Source organism: Scyliorhinus torazame, chromosome 12 (assembly GCF_047496885.1).
Source record: "Scyliorhinus torazame isolate Kashiwa2021f chromosome 12, sScyTor2.1, whole genome shotgun sequence".
Classification (NCBI taxonomy): Eukaryota; Metazoa; Chordata; class Chondrichthyes; order Carcharhiniformes; family Scyliorhinidae; genus Scyliorhinus; species Scyliorhinus torazame.
Genome location: NC_092718.1, coordinates 4,193,798 through 4,218,244, shown reverse-complemented (window position 1 = coordinate 4,218,244; position 24,447 = coordinate 4,193,798). Strand labels below are relative to the sequence as shown.

Below are 24,447 nucleotides of genomic sequence, written 5' to 3'. Positions count from 1 at the left end.
GGGTTTAACTGTTTCAGTAAGATTAGGGAAGGTGGTAAAAGAGGTGGAGGAGTAGCATTGTTAATCAAGGATAGTATAATGGCTGCAGAAAGGCAGTTTGAGGAGGATCTGTCTACTGAGGTAGTGTGGGCTGAAGTTAGAAATAGGAAAGGAGCAGTCACTTTGTTAGGATTTTTCTATAGGCCCCCAAACAGTAACAGAGATGTGGAGGAAAAGATTGCAATGCAGATTTTGGATAGGTGCGGTAGTCACAGGATAGTGGTCATGGGTGACTTCAATATTCCAAATATTGATTGGAACCACTATAATTCGAATAGTTTGGATGGGGCTGTTTTTATCCAGTATGTGCAGGAGGGTTTCCTCACACAATATGTGGATAGACCGACAAGAGGCGGGGCCACATTGGATTTGGTACTGGGTAATGAACCGGGCCAAGTGTTAGAGTTGGTTGTGGGAGAGCATTTTGGAGATAGTGACCACAATTTGGTGACTTTCACTATAGCAATGGAGGGGGATAGGAACATAAGGCAGGTCAAGGTTTATAACTGGGGGAAGGGTAATTACCATGCAATTAGGCAAAAATTGGGGAGCATAAGATGGAAACAGGAACTGTCAGGGATAGGCACAATTGAGATGTGGAGCTTGTTCAAGGAACAAATACTGCGTGTCCTTGATATGTATGTCCCTGTCAGGCAGGGAAGTAATGGTCGAGTGAGGGAACCATGGTTTACAAGAGAGTTTGAATGTCTTGTCAAGAGGAAGAATGGGGCTTATGTAAAGATGAGAAAACAAGGTTCAGTTAGGGCACTTGAGGGATACAAGATAGCTAGGAAGGAGCTCAAGAAAGGGCTTAGGAGAGCTCGGAGGGGGCATGAGAAGTCCTTGGCGGGTAGGATCAAGGAAAACCCCAAGGCTTTTTACACTTATGTGAGGAATAAAAGAATGACCAAGGTGAAGTTAGGGCTGGTCAAGGACAGCAGTGGGAACGTGTGCATGGAGTCTGAAGATATAGGAGAGACCCTAAATGAATACTTTTCTTCAGTGTTCACAAAGGAGAGGGGCCATGTTGTTGAGGAGGATAGTGCAATACAGGCTGGTAGGCAGCAAGAGGTAGATATTCGGAAGGAAGATATGTTAGAAATTTTGAGAAGCCCGAGGATAGATAAGTCCCCTGGGCCTGATGGGATATATCCTAGGATTCATTGGGAGGCGAGGGAGGAGATTGCAGAGCCTTTGGCTTTGATCTTTATGTCCTCACTGTCTACAGGAATAGTGCCAGAAGACTGGAGAGAGGCAAATGCTGTCCCCTTGTTCAAGAAAGGGAATAGGTATAACCCTGGGGATTACAGGCCGGTTAGTCTCACTTCGGTCATAGGTAGATTATTGGAAAGGGTCCTGAGGGATAGGATTTATAATCATTTGGAAAGATACAGCTTAATCCAGGATAGTCAGCACGGATTTGTGAGGGGTAAGTCTTGCCTCACAAGTTTGATTGTATTCTTTGAGGTAACTAAGTACATAGATGAAGGTAGAGCAGTTGATGTTGTATACATGGATTTTAGTAAGGCGTTTGATAAGGTTCCCCATGGTCGGCTCATGCAGAAAGTAAGGAGGCATGGCATAGAGAGAAATTTGGCCGATTGGATCAGTAACTGGCTATCACATAGAAGACAAGAGGGTGGTGGTAGATGGTAAATTTTCATCCTGGAGCCCACTCATCAGCGGCGTACCACGGGGACCAGTGCTGGGTCCTCTGCTATTTGTGATTCTTATCAATGACTTGGAGGAGGGGGCTGAAGGGTGGGTCAGTAAATTTGCTGATGACACCAAGATTGGTGGAGTAGTGGATGAGGTGGAGGGCTGTTGTAGGCTGCAAAGAGACATTGATAGGATGCAGAGCTGGGCTTAAAAGTGGCAGATGGAGCTTAACCCTGATAAGTGTGAGGTGATTCATTTTGGTAGGACAAATTTGAATGCGGATTACAGGCTTAACGGCAGGGTTCTGAAGAATGTGGAGGAGCAGAGAGATCTCGGAGTTCATGTCCATAGATCTCTGAAAGTTGCCACCCAAGTGGATAGAGCCGTGAAGAAAGCCTATAGTGTGTTAGCATTAATTAATAGGGGGATTGAGTTTAAGAGCCGTGAGGTTATGCTGCAACTGTACAGGACCTTGGTTAGACCACATTTGGAGTATTGTGTGCAGTTCTGGTCACCTCATTATAGGAAGGATGTGGAAGCATTGGAAAGGGTGCAAAGGAGATTTACCAGGATGCTGCCTGGATTGGAGGGTAGGTCTTATGAGGAAAGGTTGAGGGAGCTAGGGCTTTTCTCATTGGAGCGAAGGAGGATGAGAGGTGACTTAATTGAGGTGTATAAGATGATAAGAGGGATAGATAGAGTGGACGTTCAGCGACATTTTCCTCGGGTGGATGTAGCTGTTACAAGGGGGCATAACTATAAGGTTCATGGTGGAAGATATAGGAGGGATGTCAGAGGTAGGCTCTTTACTCAGAGTGGTTGGGGCGTGGAACGCACTCCCAGCTATGGTAGTGGAGTCGGACACTTTAGGAACTTTCAAGCGGTTATTGGATAGGCATATGGAGTACACTAGAATAATTGGGAGTAGGTTGATTTGATCTTAGTTTCAGACTAGTTCGGCACAACATCGTGGGCCGAAGGGCCTGTACTGCGCTGTACAGTTCTATATTCTATGTCTCTATCACACATCTGTGGAAGTTTGAGAGTGTCGATGCAGACATGCCCAATTTCTTTAGCTTCCGTAGGAAGTAGAGACGTTGTTGGGCTTTCTTGACTGTTGCATCAATGTGAGTGGACAAGGAGAGACTGTTGGTGATGGTGACCCCCAGGAACTTAAAACTATCGGTCATCTCCAGTCTGTCCTCCATCTACAAGTCAGCGCTGTGATGGAATGCTCCCCACTTACCGGGATAAGTGCAGCTCCAATAACACTCAACACCATCCCAGGAGAAAGTAGTCGACTTAGTTGGCACCCCATCCACTTCCTCCATCACTGAGGCACAGTGGCAGCCGTGTGTACCATTTAGGAGATGCACTGCAGCAACTCACCAAAGCGTCTTCGACAGCACCTTCCAATCCCACGACCACTACCGTCTAGAAGGACAAAGACAGCAGACACATACAAACACCATCTGCAAGTTCCCCTCCGCGTTTCACACCATCCTCACTTGGAAATATATTGAAATGGACTTCCGGTTGCGGCTATGCGGAGCTAAGTCGCACATTCGGCGGCTCCCGCAAAAACGGACTTTTGGGCTCTTTTCAGGGCCCCCAACGGCACTTTCTTGACTTTTCCAGGTGTGGGAAGGAGTTTATAACAGCTCCCCGGCAGTATATGGCTTCTACAAGGAGCGGGGCGACAAAAAAGGTGGTGGTGGACCCGAAGAAGGTGCAAGGAAAGAAGAACGAAATGGCGGCGGGCGGAGACCAGGCAGCGTGGAGGCAGTGGGCGGAGGAGCAGCAGGAGGGTATCCAGCGCTGCTTCAGAGAGATTAAAACGGACCTGCTAGAGCCGATGAAGGCTTCTATTGATAAGCTGCTGGAGACACAGATGGCCTAGGGGGTGGCGATCCGCGAGGCTCGACAAAAGATCTGACAATGAGGACGCGATCTTAGGCCTGGCGGTAAAGTTGGAGGCGCACGAGGCGCTCCACAAGAAACGGCAGGAGCAGTTCGAGGAGATGGAGAATCGGTCGAGGCGGAAGAATCTGCGGATTCTGGGCCTCCCAGAGGGGCTGGAGGGGCCGGACGTGGGGGCCTATGTGGTCACCATGTTGAACTCGCTGATGGGAGCAGGGTCCTTTCAGGGGCCCCTGGAGCTGGAAGGGGCCCATAGAGTGCTGGCGAGGAGGCTCAAGGTTAACGAGCCTCCGCGGGCGGTGCTGGTGCGGTTTCATCGGTTCGTCGATCATGAGTGTGTGCTCAGGTGGGCCAAGAAGGAGAGGAGCAGCAGGTGGGAGAACGCGGAGTTTCGAATATACCAGGACTGGAGTGCGGAGGTGGCGAAGAGGAGGGCCGGGTACAATCGAGCGAGGGCAGTGCTGCACAGGAAGGGGGTGAAGTTTGGCATGTTGCAGCCGGCGCGACTGTGGGTCACCTACAAGGACCGGCACCATTATTTTGGGCGATTGGGGACTGCGGTTGATATGTTATGTTTATTCTTTTTTCGAGGGGGGGACTTTGCATTGCTCCGGGTTTCTTATTTTTCTCTGTGTTTCTCTCTCGGGTCGGTGAGGGTGGTTGGGGCGGGTTGGGCACTGTTTTGGTTGGGTTGGTCGGGGGGGGGGGGGCTGTTGGAGGTGGGTAGGTAAATGGAACAGGGGTGGTGGCCAGCGGTGAGATGGGTCCCCGTGGGGGAGGGGGAGGTCCGAGTCGGGGGTGAGGGGACTGGGCCTGTAAAAGGAGCTGCGTCAGAGGTGGCGGGGCCGGGTAGGTGGAAAGCGCGGGCTTTTTCCCGCGCTGAAGACTGGAGGGGGCGGGGAAGCGAGGGTTGTTTCCCGCGCTTAGAATGGAAGGGGACGGGGGAGAGCCTATGGATGGGGGACGGGAGAGGAGGGCGTGTCACACAATGGGAGGAGTTGGAGAGGCGGGAGTGGCCAGGGTCAGCTGACTTGCGGAAGTGCAATGGGTGGAGTAAATCAGCTAGGATGGGTCCTAGCCGGGGGGGGGGGGGGGGGGGAGAATTGAGTTGCTGCTGCTGTGGTCAAGGAGGAGCTGGAGCGAGTGGGGGGGGGGGTCGAGACGGGGGTATGCCGCTGTGGGGAACGGGCCGGGTGTGGGGTGCGGGCGCGTGGCTGGCCGAGGAGGGGTCATGGCTAGTCGGTGGGGGAGGGGGGCGGGTAGCCCCCTGATCCGGCTGATAACCTGGAATGTAAGGGGGCTGAATGGGCCGGTTAAGCGGGCCCGCGTGTTCGCGCACCTGAAGGGGCTCAAGGCGGATGTGGTTATGCTCCAGGAGGCACACCTGAAGGTGGCAGACCAGGTAAGATTGAGGAAGGGGTGGGTAGGTCAGGTGTTTCACTCGGGGCTGGATGCCAAAAATCGAGGGGTGGCGATCTTGGTGGGAAAGAAGGTGTCATTCGAGGCGTCGAGCATTGTGGCAGATAATGGCGGTAGGTACATAATGGTAAGTGGTAAGTTGCAGGGAGAGAGGGTGGTACTGGTCAATGTGTATGCTCCGAACTGGGACGATGCGGGTTTTATGCGGCGTATGTTGGGTCGGATCCCAGACTTGGAAGTGGGGGGCCTGATAATGGGGGGAGACTTTAACACGGTGCTGGATCCGGCACTGGATCGCTCCAGGTCTAGGACGGGTAGGAAGCCGGCGGCGGCTAGAGTGCTGAGGGGGTTTATGGACCAGATGGGAGGGGTGGACCCTTGGAGATTTGCAAGGCCGGGGGCTAGGGAATTTTCATTCTTCTCACATGCCCATAAGGCTTATTCCCGAATTGACTTTTTCATTTTGAGTAGGGCGCTGATAGCGAGAGTAGAGGATACTGAGTATTTGGCAATAGCCATTTCGGACCACAGCCCGCATTGGGTGGACTTGGAGATGGGGAGGACAGAGACCAGAGCCCGCTATGGCTCTTGGAGGTGGGGTTGTTGGCGGACGAGGAGGTGAGCGAGCGGGTCCGAGGAAGTATAGAGAGGTACTTGGAGACCAACGACAACAGGGAGGTCCGAGTGGGGATGGTATGGGAGGCGCTGAAGGCGGTGGTGAGGGGAGAGCTGATCTCCAATAGGGCCCACAAGGAGAGGAGGGAGCGGGGGGAGAGGGAAAGGCTGGTGGGGGAGATGGCGAGGGTAGACAGGAGGTATGCAGAGGAGCCCGAGGAAGGATTGTTGAGGAAGATGCGAAGCTCCAGGCCGAATTCGACCTGGTGACCACCGGGAAGGCGGAGGTGCAGTGGAGGAAGGCCCAGGGGGCGATTGACGAGTATGGGGAAAAGGCAAGCCGGATGCTGGAGCATCAGCTTCGGAAGCGGGACGCAGCTAGGGAGATCGGGGGAGTTAAGGACAGGGGAGGGAGTGCGGTGCGGAGTGGGGTTGGCATCAATGGGGTCTTCAGGGACTTTTACGAGGAATTGTACCGATCAGAGCCCCCACGGGAGGAAGGAGGGATGGGCCGCTTCCTGGACCAATTGAGGTTTCCAAAGGTGGAAGAGGGACTGGTGGCGGGACTGGGGGCCCCGATTGGGCTGGAGGAGCTGATCAAAGGGATAGGAAGCATGCAGGCGGGGAAGGCACCGGGGCTGGACGGTTTACCGGTCGGATTCTACAAAAAATATGTGGACCTGTTGGGCCCGCTGTTAGTCAGGACCTTCAATGAGGCAGGGGGGGGGGGGGGCTTTGCCCCCGACGATGTCCCGGGCACTGATCTCCTTGATCCTGAAGCAGGACAAGGATCCCCTGCAGTGTGGGTCTTACAGACCGATTTCCTTGCTAAATGTAGATGCCAAGGTGCTGGCGAAGGTCTCAGACACGAGGATTGAGGATTGTGTGCCGCAGATCATCCATGAAGACCAGACGGGGTTTGTGAAGGGGAAACAGTTGAACGCGAATGTGCGGAGGCTTTTGAACGTTATCATGAGGGGAGGCGGAGATAGTGGTGGCGATGGACGCTGAGAAAGCCTTCGATAGGGTAGAGTGGGGGTACCTGTGGGAGGTGCTGAAGAGGTTCGGGTTTGGGGAGGGGTTTGTCAGGTGGGTTAGGCTGTTGTATGAGGTCCCGATGGCGAGTGTGGCCACAAACAGGAGGAGGTCCGAGTACTTTCGGTTGCACCGAGGGATGAGACAGGGGTGTCCCCTGTCCCCCCTGCTCTTCGCACTGGCAATTGAACCCCGGGCTATGGCACTGAGGGAGTCAAGGAACTGGAGAGGGTTGGTGCGGGGTGGGGAGGAGCATAGGGTGTCGCTTTATGCAGACGACCTGCTGCTGTATGTGGTGGATCTGGTGGGAGGAATGCGGTAGGTAATGAGGATTCTTAGGGAATTCGGGGTACAAGCTCAACATGGGGAAGAGCGAGCAGTTCGTAGTTCAGCTAGGGGACCAGGAGAGGGGGATTGGCGAGCTCCCACTAAAAAGGGCGGAGAGGAGCTTCAAGTATTTGGGGGTCCAGGTGGCCAGGAGCTGGGGGCCCTGCATAGGCTTAACTTTACAAGGCTGGTGGAGCAAACGGAGGAGGAGTTCAAGAGGTGGGACGCGTTGCCGCTGTCCTTGGCGGGTAGGGTGCAGTCAATCAAAATGACGGTGCTCCCAAGGTTTTTGTTCCTGTTCCAGTGCCTCCCCGTGTTTATCCCGAAGGCTTTTTATTGGCGGGTTAACAAGAGTATAATGGGGTTTGTGTGGGCACGAGGGACTCCGAGGGTGAGAAGGGTGTTCCTGGAGCAGAGTAGAGATAGGGGGGGGGACTGGCGCTGCCCAACCTCTGTGGGTACTACTGGGCCGCCAATGCGACGATGGTGCGCAAGTGGGTGATGGAGGGGGCTGCATGGAAGAGGCTGGAGACGGCGTCTTGTGTGGGTACGAGTCTGGGGGCGCTGGCAACGGCGCCGCTGCCTCCAAGGAGGTATACCACGAGCCCGGTGGTGGTGGCTGCCCTCAAAATTTGGGGGCAGTGGAGGCGGCATTGGGGGGGGGGGGGGGGGGGGGGGAGTGGGGGCCTTGGCGTGGACCCCAATACGGGGGAACCACAAGAAGAACAGGTGGAGGGTTTTCAGGGTGGCACAGGGCAGGGATACGAAAGTTGGGGGACCTGTTTGTGGACGGGAAGTTCGCAAGCCTGGGTGAGCTGGAGGAGAAGTACGGGCTTCCCCCGGGAACACCTTCAGGTACCTACAGGTAAGGGCGTTTGCCAGACGGCAGGTGGTGGAATTCCCGCGGCTGCTGCCACGCACAGTACAGGACAGGGTGCTCTCGGGGGGTGGGTGGGAGTGGGGAAGATCTCGGAAACTTACCAGGTGATGCAGGAGGAGGAGGAGGCCTCGGTGATGGAGGTAAAAGGTAAGTGGGAAGAGGAGTTGGGAGAGGAGATTGAGGAAGGGACGTGGGCAGATGCCCTAGGGAGGGTGAACTCTTCCTCATCGTGCGCGAGGCTCAGCCTCATACAGTTTAAGGTGCTGCACAGGGCATACATGACCGGGACAAGGATGAGCCGTTTTTGGGGGGATGAGGACAGGTGTGTTAGGTGCTCAGGGGGCCCAGAAAATCACACCCATATGTTCTGGGAATGCCCAGCACTGGAGGAATTTTGGAAGGGCGTAGCGAGGACTGTGTCGAGGGTGGTAGGATCCAGGGTCAAACCGGGCTGGGGGCTCGCAATATTTGGGGTGGCAGAGGAGCCGGGAGTGCAGGAGGCGAAAGAGGCTGGTATTCTGGCCTTTGCGTCCCTGGTAGCCCGGCGAAGGATTCTTCTTCAGTGGAAGAATGCGAGGCCCCCAAGCGTGGAATCCTGGATCAGCGATATGGCAGTGTTTATTAAGTTGGAGAGGGTGAAATTTGCCTTGAGAGGGTCGGTACAAGGGTTCTTTAGGCGGTGGCAACCGTTCTTAGACTTTCTGGCAGAACGATAGACATTGGTCAGTGGCAGCAGCAACTCGGGGGTGGGGGGGGGGTGGTTACTTTATTATTGTTTTTGTTATTTACACTGGAGGGTCTGAGGGGGTGTATATACCTGTTGTGTTAAGTCGGGGTGTTAATGTTAATTTATTATTTATGTACAGGGGGGAGGGGGGGATGGAGGGTTGCTTTTCTGGACTGTGTTTTGTACTTAACCCTGTTGGGCTCTTCTTTTTTTTTCTCATTTTGTTATTGATATTTTATGAAAGCCTTTAATAAAAATTATTTAAAGGAAATATATTGAAATGAAAATCGCTTATTGTCACAAGTAGGCTTCAAATGAAGTTACTGTGAAAAGCCCCTAGTCGCCACATTCCAGCACCTGTTCGGGGAGGCTGGATCGTTTCTTCCCTGTCGCTGGGTCAAAATCCTGGAATTCCTTCCCTAACAGCACAGTGGATGTACCTACATCACAGGGACTGCAGCAGTTGAAGAAGGCAGCTCAGCACCACCTTTGCAAGGGCAATTAGGGATGGGCAATAAATCCTGGCCGAACCAACAATGCCCACATCGCATGAACAAATATTTTGAAAATGTTGTGCTGTACAGCATCAAAGCGTCCGGTGGGTCAGGCATGTAGATTTTGTTGACCTGCCCTGCTGAAATCTCCGCTCAGAGCATTTTCTTCCACTTCAATGGATCGTTAATAACTGAACATTTTAAATAGCACCCAGGTTCTCATTCTTTGAATTATTGACAACATACATCACTTCCCCTCCAAAGAGACAATGATCTTTGCAAAAGGAACGAGTGACACTTTCCACCGTGCTGGTTCTGGTTACCTCCGGAGCTCTCCAGGGCCCTCTTGTGACAGGAGGCAATTCTCCAGCAGCAGAACTTAGAAAAAGATCTGCATCTCTATTGCACCTTACACAATAGTAGAATGCCCCAAAGTGCTTTAAAGACAATGAATACAAGTTCAGTGTCTGTTGCAGGAAACACAGCAGCTGATTTTTGCATTGCAATATCCCACAGCCATGTATAATCTTTAAGAAAGGGATGTTGATGTACTAAACTTGATAAAACACTGGTGGCAGCATCATCAGGACTATTGTGTCCAATTCGGATATCACACTCAGATCTTTATCGTTCTTCATTCATGGGCATCACTAGCTGGACCAAACCTAATTGCCCATCCCTAACTGCCCTTGAACGGAGTGTCTCGCTCGGCCGTCTCAGTCAGCCATGTTGCTCTGGGTCTGGAGTCACATGTAGGCCAGACCGGGTAAGGATGGAAGATTTCCTTCCCTAAAAGACATTAGTGAGCCAGGTGGATTTTTACGACAATCGACAATAGTTTCATGGTCGTCAGGAGACTTTAAATTCCAGATTTCCTCTTTTATTGAATTCCATTTTCACCATCTGCTCTGGTGGGATTGGAACCCGGGTCCCCCAGAGCATTACACGGGGTCTCTGGATTAGCAGTCCAGCGACGATACCATTACACCACTTCCTTCCCTTGGCATGTAGGACAGGGTGCAGGAAATATTTAAAATAATGGTTCCAGGGATGAGGGACTTCAGTTACGGAGAGATGGTCCCATTGTTCTTGGAGCTGTTACCATTAGATTTTTAAATAAATTTAAAGTACCCAATTATTTTTTTTCCAATTAAGGGGCAATTTAGCGTGGCCATTCCACCGACCCTGCACATCTTTGGGTTGTGGGAGTGAAGCCCACGCAGACATGGGGAGAATGTGCAAACTCCACACGGACAGTGATCCCGGGCCGCGATTCGAACCCAGGTCCTCAGCGCCGCAGTCCCAGTGCTAACCACTGCGCCACATGCCGCCCTGCTGTTACCATTAGTTGATGGTACAAGGACTGGGGGAGCAGATCTAAAGCTATGGACAAAGGGGAGAATTTGGGGAAGAACCTTGTCACAGAGTTAATGAGCTGCAAATTATTTCACCCGGGTTTGGTGGAAGAGGAGGGAGGGGCGGCGGGGGAAATGAATTCAAAAGGATATTGGATAAGTACTCGAGGGAAATAAACGTGCAGGGTTCCGGGCTAGTACAGGGGAATGGGGCTGACTGGAATGCTCTACAAAGAGCCAATATTGGCTCAACAGGACAGATGGAGAGATGGTGATGGAGTGGCAACGTCACTAGACTAGTGACCCAGTGGCAAAGGCTAACCCAGCGGCAATATGGGTTCAAATCCCAGCTTGGTAGTTGGTGGAATTTCAATTCAATTCATAAACCCGGATGGGCAGCACGATAGCACAGTGGTTAGCTCCGTTGCTTCACAGCTCCAGGGTCCCAGGTTCGATTCCGGCTTGGGTCACTGTGCGGAGTCTGCACATCCTCCCCGTGTGTGCGTGGGTTTCCTCCGGGTGCTCCGGTTTCCTCCCACAGTCCAAAGATGTGCAGGTTCGGTGGATTGGCCATGATAAATTGCCCTTAGTGTCTCAAAAAAGAAAGGTTAGGTGGGGTTACTGGGTTACGGGGATCGGATGGAGGTGTGGGTTTAGGTCGGGTGCCCTTTCCAAGGGCCGGTGCAGACTCGATGGGCCGAATGGCCTCCTTCTGCACTGTAAATTCTATGAATCTATGATAAAGTTAGATTCAGTATCGGTGACAATAAACCATTAAAAAAACCATCTGGTTCACTCAACTCCTTTAGTGAAGGAAACCTACACGATCTGGCCAACATGTGTCTCCAGACCCACAGCAGTGTGTTTGATACAAAGAACAAAGTAAAGTACAGCACAGGAACAGGCCCTTCGGCCCTCCAAGCCCGTGCTGCCCTACTAAACTACAATCTTCTACACTTCCGGGGTCCGTATTCCTCTATTCCCATCCTATTCATGTATTTGTCAAGATGCCCCTTAAATGTCACTATCGTCCCTGCTTCCACCACCTCCTCCGGTAGCGGGTTCCAGGCACCCACAACCCTCTGTGTAAAAAAACATGCCTCGCACATCTACTCTAAACCTTGCCCCTCTCACCTTAAACCTGTGCCCCCTAGTAATTGACCCCTCTACCCTGGGGAAAAGCCACTGACTATCCACTCTGTCTATGCCCCTCATAATTTTGTAGACCTCTATCAGGTCGCCCCTCAACCTCCGTCGTTCCAGTGAGAACAAACCAAGTTTATTCAACCACTCCTCATAGCTAATACCCTCCATACCAGACAACATTCTGGTAAATCTCTTCTGCACCCTCTCTAAAGCCTCCACATCCTTCTGGTAGTGTGGCGACCAGAATTGAACACTATACTCCAAGTGTGGCCTAACTAAGGTTCTATACAGCTGCAACATGACTTGCCAATTCTTATACTCAATGCCCCGACCAATGAAGGCAAGCATGCCGTATGCCTTCTTGACTACCTTCTCCACCTGTGTTGCCCCTTTCAGTGACCCGTGGACCAGTGCGCTTTGACCCTCCCTTCTGAACATCAGAGCCAGCCGTGGTGCCACTGCTCTGGCTGCTGCTGTTTTCCCCTGATAGGCTATCCCCCCCGACAGTATCATAGAACATAGAACAATACAGCGCAGTACAGGCCCTTCGGCCCACGATGTTGCACCGAAACAAAAAGCCATCTAACCTACACTATGCCATTATCATCCATATGTTTATCCAATAAACTTTTAAATGCCCTCAATGTTGGCGAGTTCACTACTGTAGCAGGTAGGGCATTCCACGGCCTCACTACTCTTTGCGTAAAGAACCTACCTCTGACCTCTGTCCGAGATCTATTACCCCTCAGTTTAAAGCTATGTCCCCTCGTGCCAGTCATTTCCATCCGCGGGAGAAGGCTCTCACTGTCCACCCTATCCAACCCCCTGATCATTTTGTATGCCTCTATTAAGTCTCCTCTTAACCTTCTTCTCTCCAACGAAAACAACCTCAAGTCCATCAGCCTTTCCTCATAAGATTTTCCCTCCATACCAGGCAACATCCTGGTAAATCTCCTCTGCACCCGCTCCAAAGCCTCCACGTCCTTCCTATAATGCGGTGACCAGAACTGTACGCAATACTCCAAATGCGGCCGGACCAGAGTTCTGTACAGCTGCAACATGACCTCCTGACTCCGGAACTCAATCCCTCTACCAATAAAGGCCAACACTCCATAGGCCTTCTTCACAACCCTATCAACCTGGGTGGCAACTTTCAAGAACTTTACTATTAGCCAAATATTCCGCATTCCTGTTATTCCTTCCAAAGTGAATCACCTCACACTTCTCTACATTAAACTCCATTTGCCACCTCTCAGCCCAGCTCTGCAGCTTATCTATATCCCTCTGTAACCTGCTACATCCTTCCACACTATCGACAACACCACCGACTTTAGTATCGTCTGCAAATTTACTCACCCACCCTTCTGCGCCTTCCTCTAGGTCATTGATAAAAATGACAAACAGCACTCCACTTGTGACTGAACTCCATTCTGAACATTTCCCATCAACCACCACCCTCGGTCTTCTTTCAGCTAGCCAATTTCTGATCCACATCTCTAAATCACCCTCAATCCCCAGCCTCCGTATTTTCTGCAATAGCCTCCCGTGGGGAACCTTATCAAACGCTTTGTTGAAATCCATATACACGTCAACTGCTCTACCCTCGTCTACCTGTTCAGTCACCTTCTCAAAGAACTCGATAAGGTTTGTGAGGCATGACCTACCCTTCACAAAGCCATGCTGACTATCCCTGATCATATTATTCCTATCTAGATGATTATAAATCTTGTCTCTTATAATCCCCTCCAAGACTTTACCCACTACAGACGTGAGGCTCACCGGTCTATAGTTGCCGGGGTTGTCTCTGCTCCCCTTTTTGAACAAAGGGACCACATTTGCTATCCTCCAGTCCTCTGGCACTATTCCTGTAGCCAATGATGACCTAAAAATCAAAGCCAAAGGTCCAGCAATCTCTTCCCTGGCCTCCCAGAGAATCCTAGGATAAATCCCATCAGGTCCCGGGGACTTATCTATTTTCAGCCTGTCCAGAATTGCCAACACCTCTTCCCTACGTACCTCAATGCCATCTATTCTATTAGCCTGGGGCTCAGCATTCTCCTCCACAACATTATCTTTTTCCTGAGTGAATACTGACGAAAAATATTCATTTAGTATCTCGCCTATCTCTTCAGACTCCACACACAACTTCCCATCCCTGTCCTTGACTGGTCCTACTCTTTCCCTAGTCATTCGCTTATTCCTGACATACCTATAGAAAGCTTTTGGGTTTTCCTTGATCCTTCCTGCCAAATACTTCTCATGTCCCCTCCTTGCTCGTCTTAGCTCTCTCTTTAGATCCTTCCTCGCTACCTTGTAACTATCCATCGCCCCAACTGAAACTTCACACCTCATCTTCACATAGGCCTCCTTCTTCCTCTTAACAAGAGATTCCACTTCTTTGGTAAACCACGGTTTCCTCGCTCGACGCCTTCCTCCCTGCCTGACCGGTACATACTTATCAAGAACACGCAGCAGCTGATCCTTGAATAAGCTCCACTTATCCAGTGTGCCCAACACTTGCAGCCTACTTCTCCACCTTATCCCCCCCAAGTCACGTCTAATGGCATCATAATTGCCCTTCCCCCAGCTATAACTCTTGCCCTGCGGTGTATACTTATCCCTTTCCATCATTAACGTAAACGTCACCGAATTGTGGTCACTGTCCCCAAAGTGTTCTCCTACCTCCAAATCCAACACCTGGCCTGGTTCATTACCCAAAACCAAATCCAACGTGGCCTCGCCTCTTGTTGGCCTGTCAACATATTGTGTCAGGAAACCCTCCTGCACACACTGTACAAAAAACGACCCATCTAATGTACTCGAACTATATCTTTTCCAGTCAATATTTGGAAAGTTAAAGTCTCCCATAATAACTACCCTGTTACTTTCGCTCTTATCCAGGATCATCCTCGCCATCCTTTCCTCTACATCCCTAGAACTATTTGGAGGCCTATAGAAAACTCCCAACAGGGTGACCTCTTCTTTCCTGTTTCTAACCTCAGCCCATACTACCTCGGAAGATGAGTCCCCATCTAGCATCCTCTCCGCCACCGTAATACTGCTCTTGACTAGCAGCGCCACACCTCCCTCTCTTTTGCCTCCTTCTCTGAGCTTACTAAAACACCTAAACCCCGGAACCTGCAACATCCATTCCTGTCCCTGCTCTATCCATGTCTCCGAAATGGCCACAACATTGAAGTCCCAGGTACCAACCCATGCTGCCAGTTCCCCTTCCTTATTTCGTATACTCCTGGCATTGAAGTAGACACACTTCAAACCACCTACCTGAACACTGGCTCCCTCCTGCGACGTCAAATCTGTGCTCCTGACCTCTATACTCTCATTCTCCCTTTACCAAAGGGGTATACCTTGCGATCTATGATGCTTTCCGCCACCTGCATGCTCCTAAGTGCATCCAACTGCTGCTCCAACCGAACCATGCGGTCTGTGAGGAGCTCCAGTTGGGTGCACTTTCTGCAGATGAAGCCATCCGGGGCACTGGAAGCCTCCCGGACCTGCCACATCTCACAGTCAGAGCACTGTACCCCTCTAACTGACATTGCGTTAATTAATTAGTAAATTAAATTTAAAAGTTTTTAAAAAAAATTACTGTTAACTATATGTTACCTAGCACTAGATTTCTACTATAAATGTGAAAGCTAAATACAGGACTCTCCGATCTCTGGCTTAGATACCCCTCTAAATTATAATTAAGTAATTATGTTTAATTAGTTTACCAATGCTTAATTTTTTTAATTTAGTGTTGATTCCCAATCAGCCAATCAGGTCACAGCTTTTCTGTGATGTCACTTCAGTTTCCCCCCCCCACCCCCCAACACACAATTTGAAATGGTAATAAAAGTAAAAATGAGTAAAGATCACTTACTTACCTTCCGAAGGTCTCAGATGCTCTCTGGTTTTCTCCCTGCAGATTAAAGGTTACAGGCCCTCTGACATGGCCCAGTAAACCACCCAGTTCAAGGACAATTAGGGATGGGCAACAAATGAGGGCCTTGCCAGTGTTGCTCACCTCCTGTGAAAGGATACATTTAAAAAATGACCTCTTTCTACTCTGTAATGACTTTATTAAATTGGGAAAGCCCAGGTTATTTTCCTTGGAGAAGATGGAGGAGATTTGATAAGAGGTGTTGAAAATGATGAGCGGTCCAGACAGGAGTATCATAGAATCCATTCAGCCCATCGAGTCTGCACTGCCCCTTTGAAAGACCACCCTATCAGGCCCTATCCCCCGCCCTGCAACCTCATCCTATGGGGCAATTTAGCATGTCCAATCCACCTAACCTGTATATCTTTGGATTGTGAGATGAAACGGGAGCACCCGGAGGAAACCCACGGGGAGATTGTGCAAACTCCACACAGAGTCACCCGAGGCCTGGATTCAAACCCAGGTCCCTGGCACTGTGATGCAGCAGTGCTAGTCACTGTGCCACCCCAATAGTCCCAGGTAGAGAGAAACTGTTCCCATTGGTGCAAGGGGTCAAGGACACAGATTTAAGTTGAATGATGAGAGCCAAAAGGCCCACAAGAGGAAATGTTTTTGCGCTGGGAATGGTTTGGTACCGGGAATTCTTTGCCTCGAGTGTGATGGAGGCAGATTCAATCTAGACTTTCAAAGAGGTATTGGGAAAGTAGCTGGGGCAAGGATGGAAGAGTGGGACTAGACTCTGGTTTGGACCTAGCATGGATAGGACAGACCAAATGGCCTCTGTTTAGTAAACACTGCACTGGCGTAATAATCAGCTGTCTCGGGAGGGGTTGGGCTGTCTGCTCTGGGAGGGGATCTACTCGTGGACAAATGGTTGTAGATTGTCGGTTACAGTCTCAGATTTCCCCATTAGAATGCACTCCTTCAAAAAGTTATTAAAATTACAGACAGAATTGAAGTTCGAGAGACTTTTTCCCCATCGACAGAATTCAGTTCAGATCCTGCAGTTGCTCCAAGTAAAAACTATATTTATCAATATACAAGCTCACCTGTGCTCCACACAGTGAACATTCTATTAGTTTTTCCTCATCCAGGATTTTAACACCAGCACAAATCCGTGCAATCTGCAAACTTGATAACACAACATCTTATATTCACAATATATATTAATGGTTTGGATGAGGGAATAAAATGTAACATCTCAAAGTTTGCGGATACCAAGTTGGGTGGGAGGGTAAGCTGTGACAAGGATGCAGAGATCCTACAGCATTTTCTGGAAAGGTTGGGCGAGTGGGCAAACCAATGGCAGATGCAGTATAATTTGGATAAGCGTGAGGTTATTCACTTTGGAAGCAAAAACAGGAAGGCAGATTACTACCTGAAGGGTTGTAAATTGGGAGAGGGGAGTGTGCAGCGGGATCTGGGTGTCCTTGTACACCAGTCGCTGAAGGTAAGCATGCAGGTGCAACAGGCGGTAAAGAAGGCTAATGGTATGTTGGCCTTCATTGCGAGAGGTTTTGAGTATAGAAGCAGGGATGTGTTGCTGCAATTGTCCAGGGCCTTGGTGAGGCCACACCTGGAGTATTGTGGGCAGTTTTGGTCTCCTTCTCTGAGGAAGGATGTTCTTGCTCTCGAGGGAGAGCAGCAAAGGTTTACCAGATTGATTCCAGGGATGGCGGGACTGTCATATGAGGAGAGATTGACGAAGTTGGGATTGTTCTTGCTGGCGTTCAGAAGAATGAGGGGTGGGGGGGATCTTATAGAGACTTATAAAATTCTAACAGGACTGGACAGGGTAGATGCAGGGAAGATTTCCCAATGGCAGGTGTGTCCAGAACCAGGGGTCACATTCTGAAGATTCAGGGTAAACCATTTCGGACAGAGATAAGGAGACACTTCTTCACCCAAAGAGTGGTGAGCCTGTGGAATTCATTGCCACAGGAAGTAGTTGATGCTAAAACATTGAATATATTCAAGAGGCGGCTGGATATAGCACTTGGGGAGAATGGGATCAAAGGCTATGGGGAGAAAGCAGGATTAGGCTATTGAGTTGGATGATCAGCCATGATAGTGATAAATGGCGGAGCAGGCTCGAAGGGCCAAAAGGCCTCCTCCTGCTCCCATCTTCTATGTATGTATTCAAATAGCTCCTTTTGGGGCAGCACGGTAGCCTTGTGGATAGCACAATTGCTTCACAGCTCCAGGGTCCCAGGTTCGATTCTGGCTTGGGTCACTGTCTGTGCGGAGTCTGCACATCCTCCCAGTGTGTGCGTGGGTTTCCTCCGGGTGCTCCGGTTTCCTCCCACAGTCCAAAGATGTGCGGGTTAGGTGGATTGGCCATGATAAATTGCCCTTAGTGTCCAAAATTACCCTTAGTGTTGGGTGGGGTTACTGGGTTATGGGGATAGGGTGGCGGTGTTGACCTTGGGTAGGGTGCTCTTTCCAAGAGCCGGTGCAGACTCGATGGGCTGAATGGCCTCCTTCTGCTCTGTAAATTCTATGATAATCTATGAACATAATAAAACATTCCAAGGTCCTTCATAGGTGCATTAGAAAACAAAACACGACACTGATCCATAGATAATATGATTTTAGGCCAGGTGACCACACGTTTGGTCACAAAGACCAGTTTTAAGAAGCGCTTTAAAGGAAGAAAGCGAGGCGGAGGGATTTCAAGAGAGAAGTTAAATGAGGAATGCTCATATCCTGTCTAGTCTTGTTATAATTTTATGAGTCTCGATGTGATTGCTACCTTGCAGGGTTGTAGAGCTGGAGTTAGAGAGATTGAGGCGAAGGAGAGATTTGAAATCAAGGATGAGAATTTTAAAATCAAGGTGTTGCTTGACCAGGAGGTAATGTACGTCAGCAAGCACAGGCCGGGGGGGGGAAGAAGAGAGAACGGGGGACGTGGTGCGAATTAGGAAATGGGCTGGAGGGTTTCCGATGACCTCAACTTTATGGAGGGTAGAATGTGGGAGACCAGCCAGGAGTTCTTAGAAAGAGTTGAGTTGAGTCTAGAAGCAACAAAGGAATGGATGAGGGTTTCCACAGGGCGGAGATATGGGAACACGGTGGCGCAGCGGTTAGCACTGCTGCCTACGGCACCGACGACCTGGGTTCGATCCCGGCCCCGGGTCACTGCCCGAGCGGAGTTTGCACATTCTCCCCGTGTCTGCGTGGGTTGCACCCCCACAACCCAAAGATGTGCAGATTAGGTGGATGGCCACGCTAAATTCCACCTTAATTGGAAAAAATAAATAATTGGGAACGCTAAATTTTTAAATTAAAAACAGGGTGGAAATAGGCAGTCTTAGTGATGGTACAAATGTGCGGTCAGAGGCTCAACTCAGGAAGGCCTCCATTATTACAGTGAAGTGAAACGGTCCCAACACAGCCATGGGAATCTACCTGTAACCACATTCACAACCTTCAGTCCATGAGAATTGAAACAGTTGCTTATCCATGCCAAGGCCAGTCCTGCAAACCTACTGGTCTCTAGTCTACTGTCACGTTTTGAATGCCAAGGATATGCTGACCACGCCAGTAAAACCTCTGAAAAATATCTACCAATCTGTTGAGATGTGACCCTGCTGAAGTCATGCGAGTCTACAGATCAACAGTTCGGTTTTAACTTTAGTCATTAGGAAACAATAATTGTTTTAGGGGAAGGATGGGTTTTTAAAAAATGCTTTAACTGCCTTTAAATTACCAGGGTGGGGGGAGCACGGTTTGCATATGTAACACACACACCACATAGACGTCAGGAGTAAGTACAGGAGATTTGTACAGCCTAATGTTTTAAACAGTGTGGTATGCACACTGCTGTCCCAGCACAGCCCCACTGGTTATCTGCAGATATAGAGCTGAGCATGTGCGATTATTCGAGGTACAGCTAAGGGGAGTAAGTGAAGTTATCATTAATGCTCAATGCTTTGTACAATTGTTAGACGAAGTCAGATGGCACAGAAAAAAAAGATTCAGGAAGTAAAACACATGAACTTCAGGCTCTCATTAAATCGACGCATCAAAACAAACACATTTTAGCAACTTTATCTCAGACAGGCTGGAACACAAAGGGGTGGAGGAACAAAGATGTGTGTCTGGAACAACCGCATTCAGTCTGGACACTGCTCCACAGGAAGGATAAATTGGCCTTGGGAGGGGCAACTGTGCAGATTCACATCAGAATATCAGGACCAAAGCACTTAAATTAAGAGGTTGCATAGACTAGGCTTGTATTGCCTTGAACCGAGACAGTAAAGGGGTTATTTACTTGATAAGTTTACAGTGAAGGTTGATCGCACACAGAGAAAATATTTAGTCTGCTGCTGGGGGGTCTGGAACGGGGGGGGGGGGGGGGGGGGGGGGCTTAAAATTGGAGCCAGGCCATTCAGGGCTGATGACAAAAGTACATCTTCACAAGAGCAGTGAAACCCTGGGACTCTGTTCCAGTGAAGCTAGGGGTGTGGAGGAGGGTTTGAGAGGGACGAGGGTTATGGGGCTAACGGGTGATGCAGCCTCCTCCTGTTCCTATGCTCCTAATCAGATCTTACAACACGGAAAGCCATTTGGCCAATCATGGTTGTGCTGAGTATGTCAAAGAGCTATCCGAGCAGCACGGTGGCGCAGTGATTAACTCTGCTGCCTCATGGCGCCGAGGACCTGGGATCGAATCCTGGCCCTGGGTCAGTGCGTGTGGAGTTTGCACATTCTCCCTGGGTGTGCGTGTGTCTCACCCCCACAACACAAAGATGTGCAGAATAGGTGGATTGACCACGCTAAATTGCCCCTTAGTTGGGAAAAAAATAATAATTGGCTACTCTTTAAAAAAAAAAAAAAAAATTTTTAATGTCAAAGAGCTATCCAATTGGTCTCAATCCCCAGCTCCTATGAATCCCCCTGAAAATTTCCTCACTTCAAATATTTACTCAATTTCATTTTGAAAGTTATTCAATCTGTTTTCATCACACATTCAGTCGGTACATTCCAGTTTATAACTTGCTGTGTCAAGATGCCTTCTTGGTCATTTATCTGACAAGAGTCCACCTACCGCATTAATAGGATCTCGCCACGGTTACAGCAACTTAAAAACTCTTTTCTCCACACAGCTTTCTGCTCCCAATTATTGCAGACAAATCCACATCTCACCAACAAAGTCACCAGCTCATTAGTCGAGTAGTACGTTTCCTTCCTCGATTAGAGTAGATCTGCTGAAACCTTGATCTAAATTGGTCAATTAGCACAATGCTGAGAACGAGAAGGTTTAAAAAATAATATTTTAATATCAGTAATTTCTACAGAGGCAGAGCAACAGTGGAAACGGCCGGTTGTATGTAGCCGCTTCAGAGAAAACTTGATGGCATAAGCAAATGGAATTAGATATACTTTACAATATTTAAGCTTTTCTGATATAAGCAGCCTTCTGAAAGAGAGCATGTTCCAAGTGCTCTGCAATTACATTTTAAAGTGCCTTAGATTGATAACCTGAATATTCTTATTAAAATAGATGACCAATTTCTATTGTAAATTCTGTGCAAAAAAATACAGTTTATAATTACATTTGCAGAAGCTAGTTTTAAAATGGTAAATTGTGCCTTAATTAATATATTTCAAAGGTTTGTTCACCGAGTGCAGTGGTCTAGATGGAATAATTCAGAATACACCAAAAAGTCTAATTAAATGTTAATTGAACATCCCCTCAGTTCTCATCATTTATTGTGATTTAATTTCCATACTCGTGAGGCTAAATGATGATAGCAAGCATGTTATTCAACTGCAGAAGGCATCACAGTCAAGGCCAATCCTGCTCTCAGCCAAGGTCTTAGTGAGCAGCAGCTCGAATCATGTGTGCCCCACTGTGGCCTGGGATACCCTAACTGCGCCCCTGGCTCGGGCCAAACCCGAGGCGTCTATTCCTGTGCTGTAGTTGGCAGGACCACATGGTTCCTTGATGAGGCTGATAAACCAGAATTTAATAAAGAATGTAGAGGACATTTAGGGTTACCACTGCTTTCGGAGTGTGCTGTTGGCGTGTCCTCATATAAAACAGAGAAGGGGCATCACTGCTCTAATGATGTATTCAGGATAGGTTGGTGACTGTGTAAGTGCCGACTCTGACAATACATCACAGTTAATACCTAGAGTTTTGGGAAACTGTCCCAAATTGCTCATTATCTCACTCCCACTGAGTGAGATCACTGACACAGCCTGTATCGTGCTTATTAAACAATCCTAGTGCATCACAGGCAGTGTTACTCATGGTTAGTCAGGTAACAGTGTAAGCAGATGGGTTTATGCTGTTTCAATCTTGCTGATTTGTTGCGTTGGCATGAATCTCAGCTTATCCAAATCTTCCTTTTTAACCTACCCTGCTCGGAATCATTCACTTCGATGGCGACATTAGCTTCTGATCTCGATCACCCAAAGTCCCAGATTTTAAAATTCTCAGGCTGGTGTTTAAATACCTTGAAAGGCACCCACACCCCGATAGTCTAATCTCTGTTTCAGTTGGTGCCGCTGCCGCTCACATCAGCAGGTTGTGAGGCCGAGGGGGAGAGAGACAGAGAGAGAGAGAGAGAGACAAAAAATATCCACAGCCACTAGTCAAAGAGGAAGGCAGGAGCTCCGCCAGTGCCCTGAAACTATATTTAGCCTACAAACAATATCACAAAGAAATGGTCATTCTCACGTTGCTATTTGTGGGAGCTAGATTTGTGCAAATCGACTGCCACATTTTCTACATTCTACGAAGTACACTGCAAATTGAAAGTACTGTACTACATTAACTGTGGAGGACTTTGGGATGTCCTGACGTTGTGAAAGGTGCTTTATAAATGCAAGTTTGTGTGTTCTTTTCCCATCCTTGTTGCTGAAGCACTTGGGGATGTGACACGAAATGGAAATTGTTATTGACAAAAGGCATCATGGCTATGACTAAATTCATGATTCAACCAAAACAAAGGCCCTGAATTGAAGGGCATTGTTAATTCAGGTGCATGATTAAAGCTCAAAACTCAAACGGAGGAAATGAAAAAAGTGAGTCAGCAAAAAGGCAGTCACAGAGAATGGGAGGAAGAGAGAAGGTATTAACGGAAAATTTCTCCTCACCTCAGTCTTAAAAAGGAGACTAATCTATGTCCCCCTAGTTTTAGTCTCTCTGACAAGAGGACACATCCTTTCCAGTAACCACCTTGTCCAGTCCCCTTGGGATCGTACACGTTTCAATATGATCTGCGTCATAGAATTTATTAAATGTAGAATAATTACAGATTTTAGATAGACAGGTGAGGGACCACAATGGTATCAGCCATGATCTTCGCAAAGGGCCGAGTGGATTACTCTTGCTCCCAAGTTCTATGTTCCTAGGAGACAGTGTACAGGGAATTAGGAGGCGACACGAGGGGCGGCGAAGGAGAAAGACAAGAATCTTATGGTCTTTGCTCGTTCCTAAAATAAATAAAGATGCAAGTTACAGGAGGCCGAAGCTACTCAACTCCAACTAGTGCACAATTTAATGCCAGTGTGATAACTGATTTGCCAGTGGATCAGGGTGTGTCAGAGAGAGAGCGACTCTAGTAAAACAGGGAATTCTGCAAAATTATAAATAAATCCTTTCACCTCACCTGGCCACTGGTTAGATCACTTGGCAGAAAATCGAGTTGGTGATTAAACACCTCAACTTTTATTCCACTTTGTTACAATGATTCTGTCAACTACGTCAGACAAGAAAGAAACAGATTTAGCAGCACGCTGATTCAAACTGCGCAGTAAATGTGGAGGAAAGAGTGCATGGTCAGCTCTCCCATTCTTCAGACTGACTGCCATCATCTGCGTCATCATCAGAGTCTGGGGAGACTTTCTTCATCCGCTTCATGGCTGCTTTAATGCTACGCTCCAAGTCATTGACTGGATTGCTATTCGCAGGCACGTTCGGTCCCACTGTCACTTTTCGCAATTGGATGCCTTTTCGAATTGTAGCTAACATGTTTTCACGTGGGTCATCCGACCTGCCCACAGATTGCGGCTTTGCCCGTTCCACCTTTTTAAGTAAGATTTCCCCACGCTTCAAGGAAGCGAGCACATCATCCATTGTTCCTGTACGGACACAAGAGGGGGAAGGAGGGTATAAACTCTGTTATAATATAACTGCATGGTCCAGTCGCTCATACATATTCAGAATTGTGCATCACTTTGCTCAAGATTTACTATCACCTGATCCCCAAAACAAGACAACAGTCAAAATATGGATTTTAACACCAACCGTCACTGCTCCACCATTTAGAAAAACAAACAGCAACAAGAGTTTTTAGATGTACATCACCCGGCACTGTGATTTCTTTACCTATATTACGGGCACTGTGATTTCTTTACCAATATTACCGGCACTGTGATTTCTTTACCTATAATACCCGGCACTGTGATTTCTTTACCTATAATACCCGGCACTGTGATTTCTTTACCTATAATACCCGGCACTGTGCTTCCTTTACCTATATTACCCGGCACTGTGATTTCTTTACCTATAATACCGGCACTGTGATTTCTTTACCTATATTACCCGGCACTGTGATTTCTTTACCTATATTACCCGGCACTGTGATTTCTTTACCTATAATACCCGGCACTGTAATTTCTTTACCTATATTACTGGCACTATAATTTCTTTACCTATATTACCCGGCACTGATTTCTTTACCTATAATACCCGGCACTGTGCTTCCTTTACCTATAATACCCGGCACTGTGATTTCTTTACCTATAATACCCGGCACTGTGATTTCTTTACCTATAATACCTGGCACTGTGATTTCTTTACCTATAACACCCGGCACTGTGATTTCTTTACCTATAATACCCGGCACTGTGATTTCTTTACCTATAATACC

General features: G+C 48.7%; 1 protein-coding gene across 2 annotated transcripts in view; it reads right to left on the bottom strand.

The window, feature by feature from the left end:
* Positions 1-20,820: 20,820 nt before the first annotated feature.
* whamm (WASP homolog associated with actin, golgi membranes and microtubules) overlaps positions 20,821-24,447 on the bottom strand; it is a 36,836-nt gene continuing 33,209 nt past the window's right edge. Inside the window, exon 10 of one of the 2 annotated variants that reach the window (XM_072470292.1) lies at positions 20,821-23,656. In XM_072470292.1, the coding sequence (XP_072326393.1) occupies positions 23,355-23,656 (302 nt within the window). In that variant the 3' untranslated portion in view covers positions 20,821-23,354. The remainder of the gene's footprint in view (positions 23,657-24,447) is intronic. The other variant, XR_011933843.1, reaches the window with a different exon arrangement.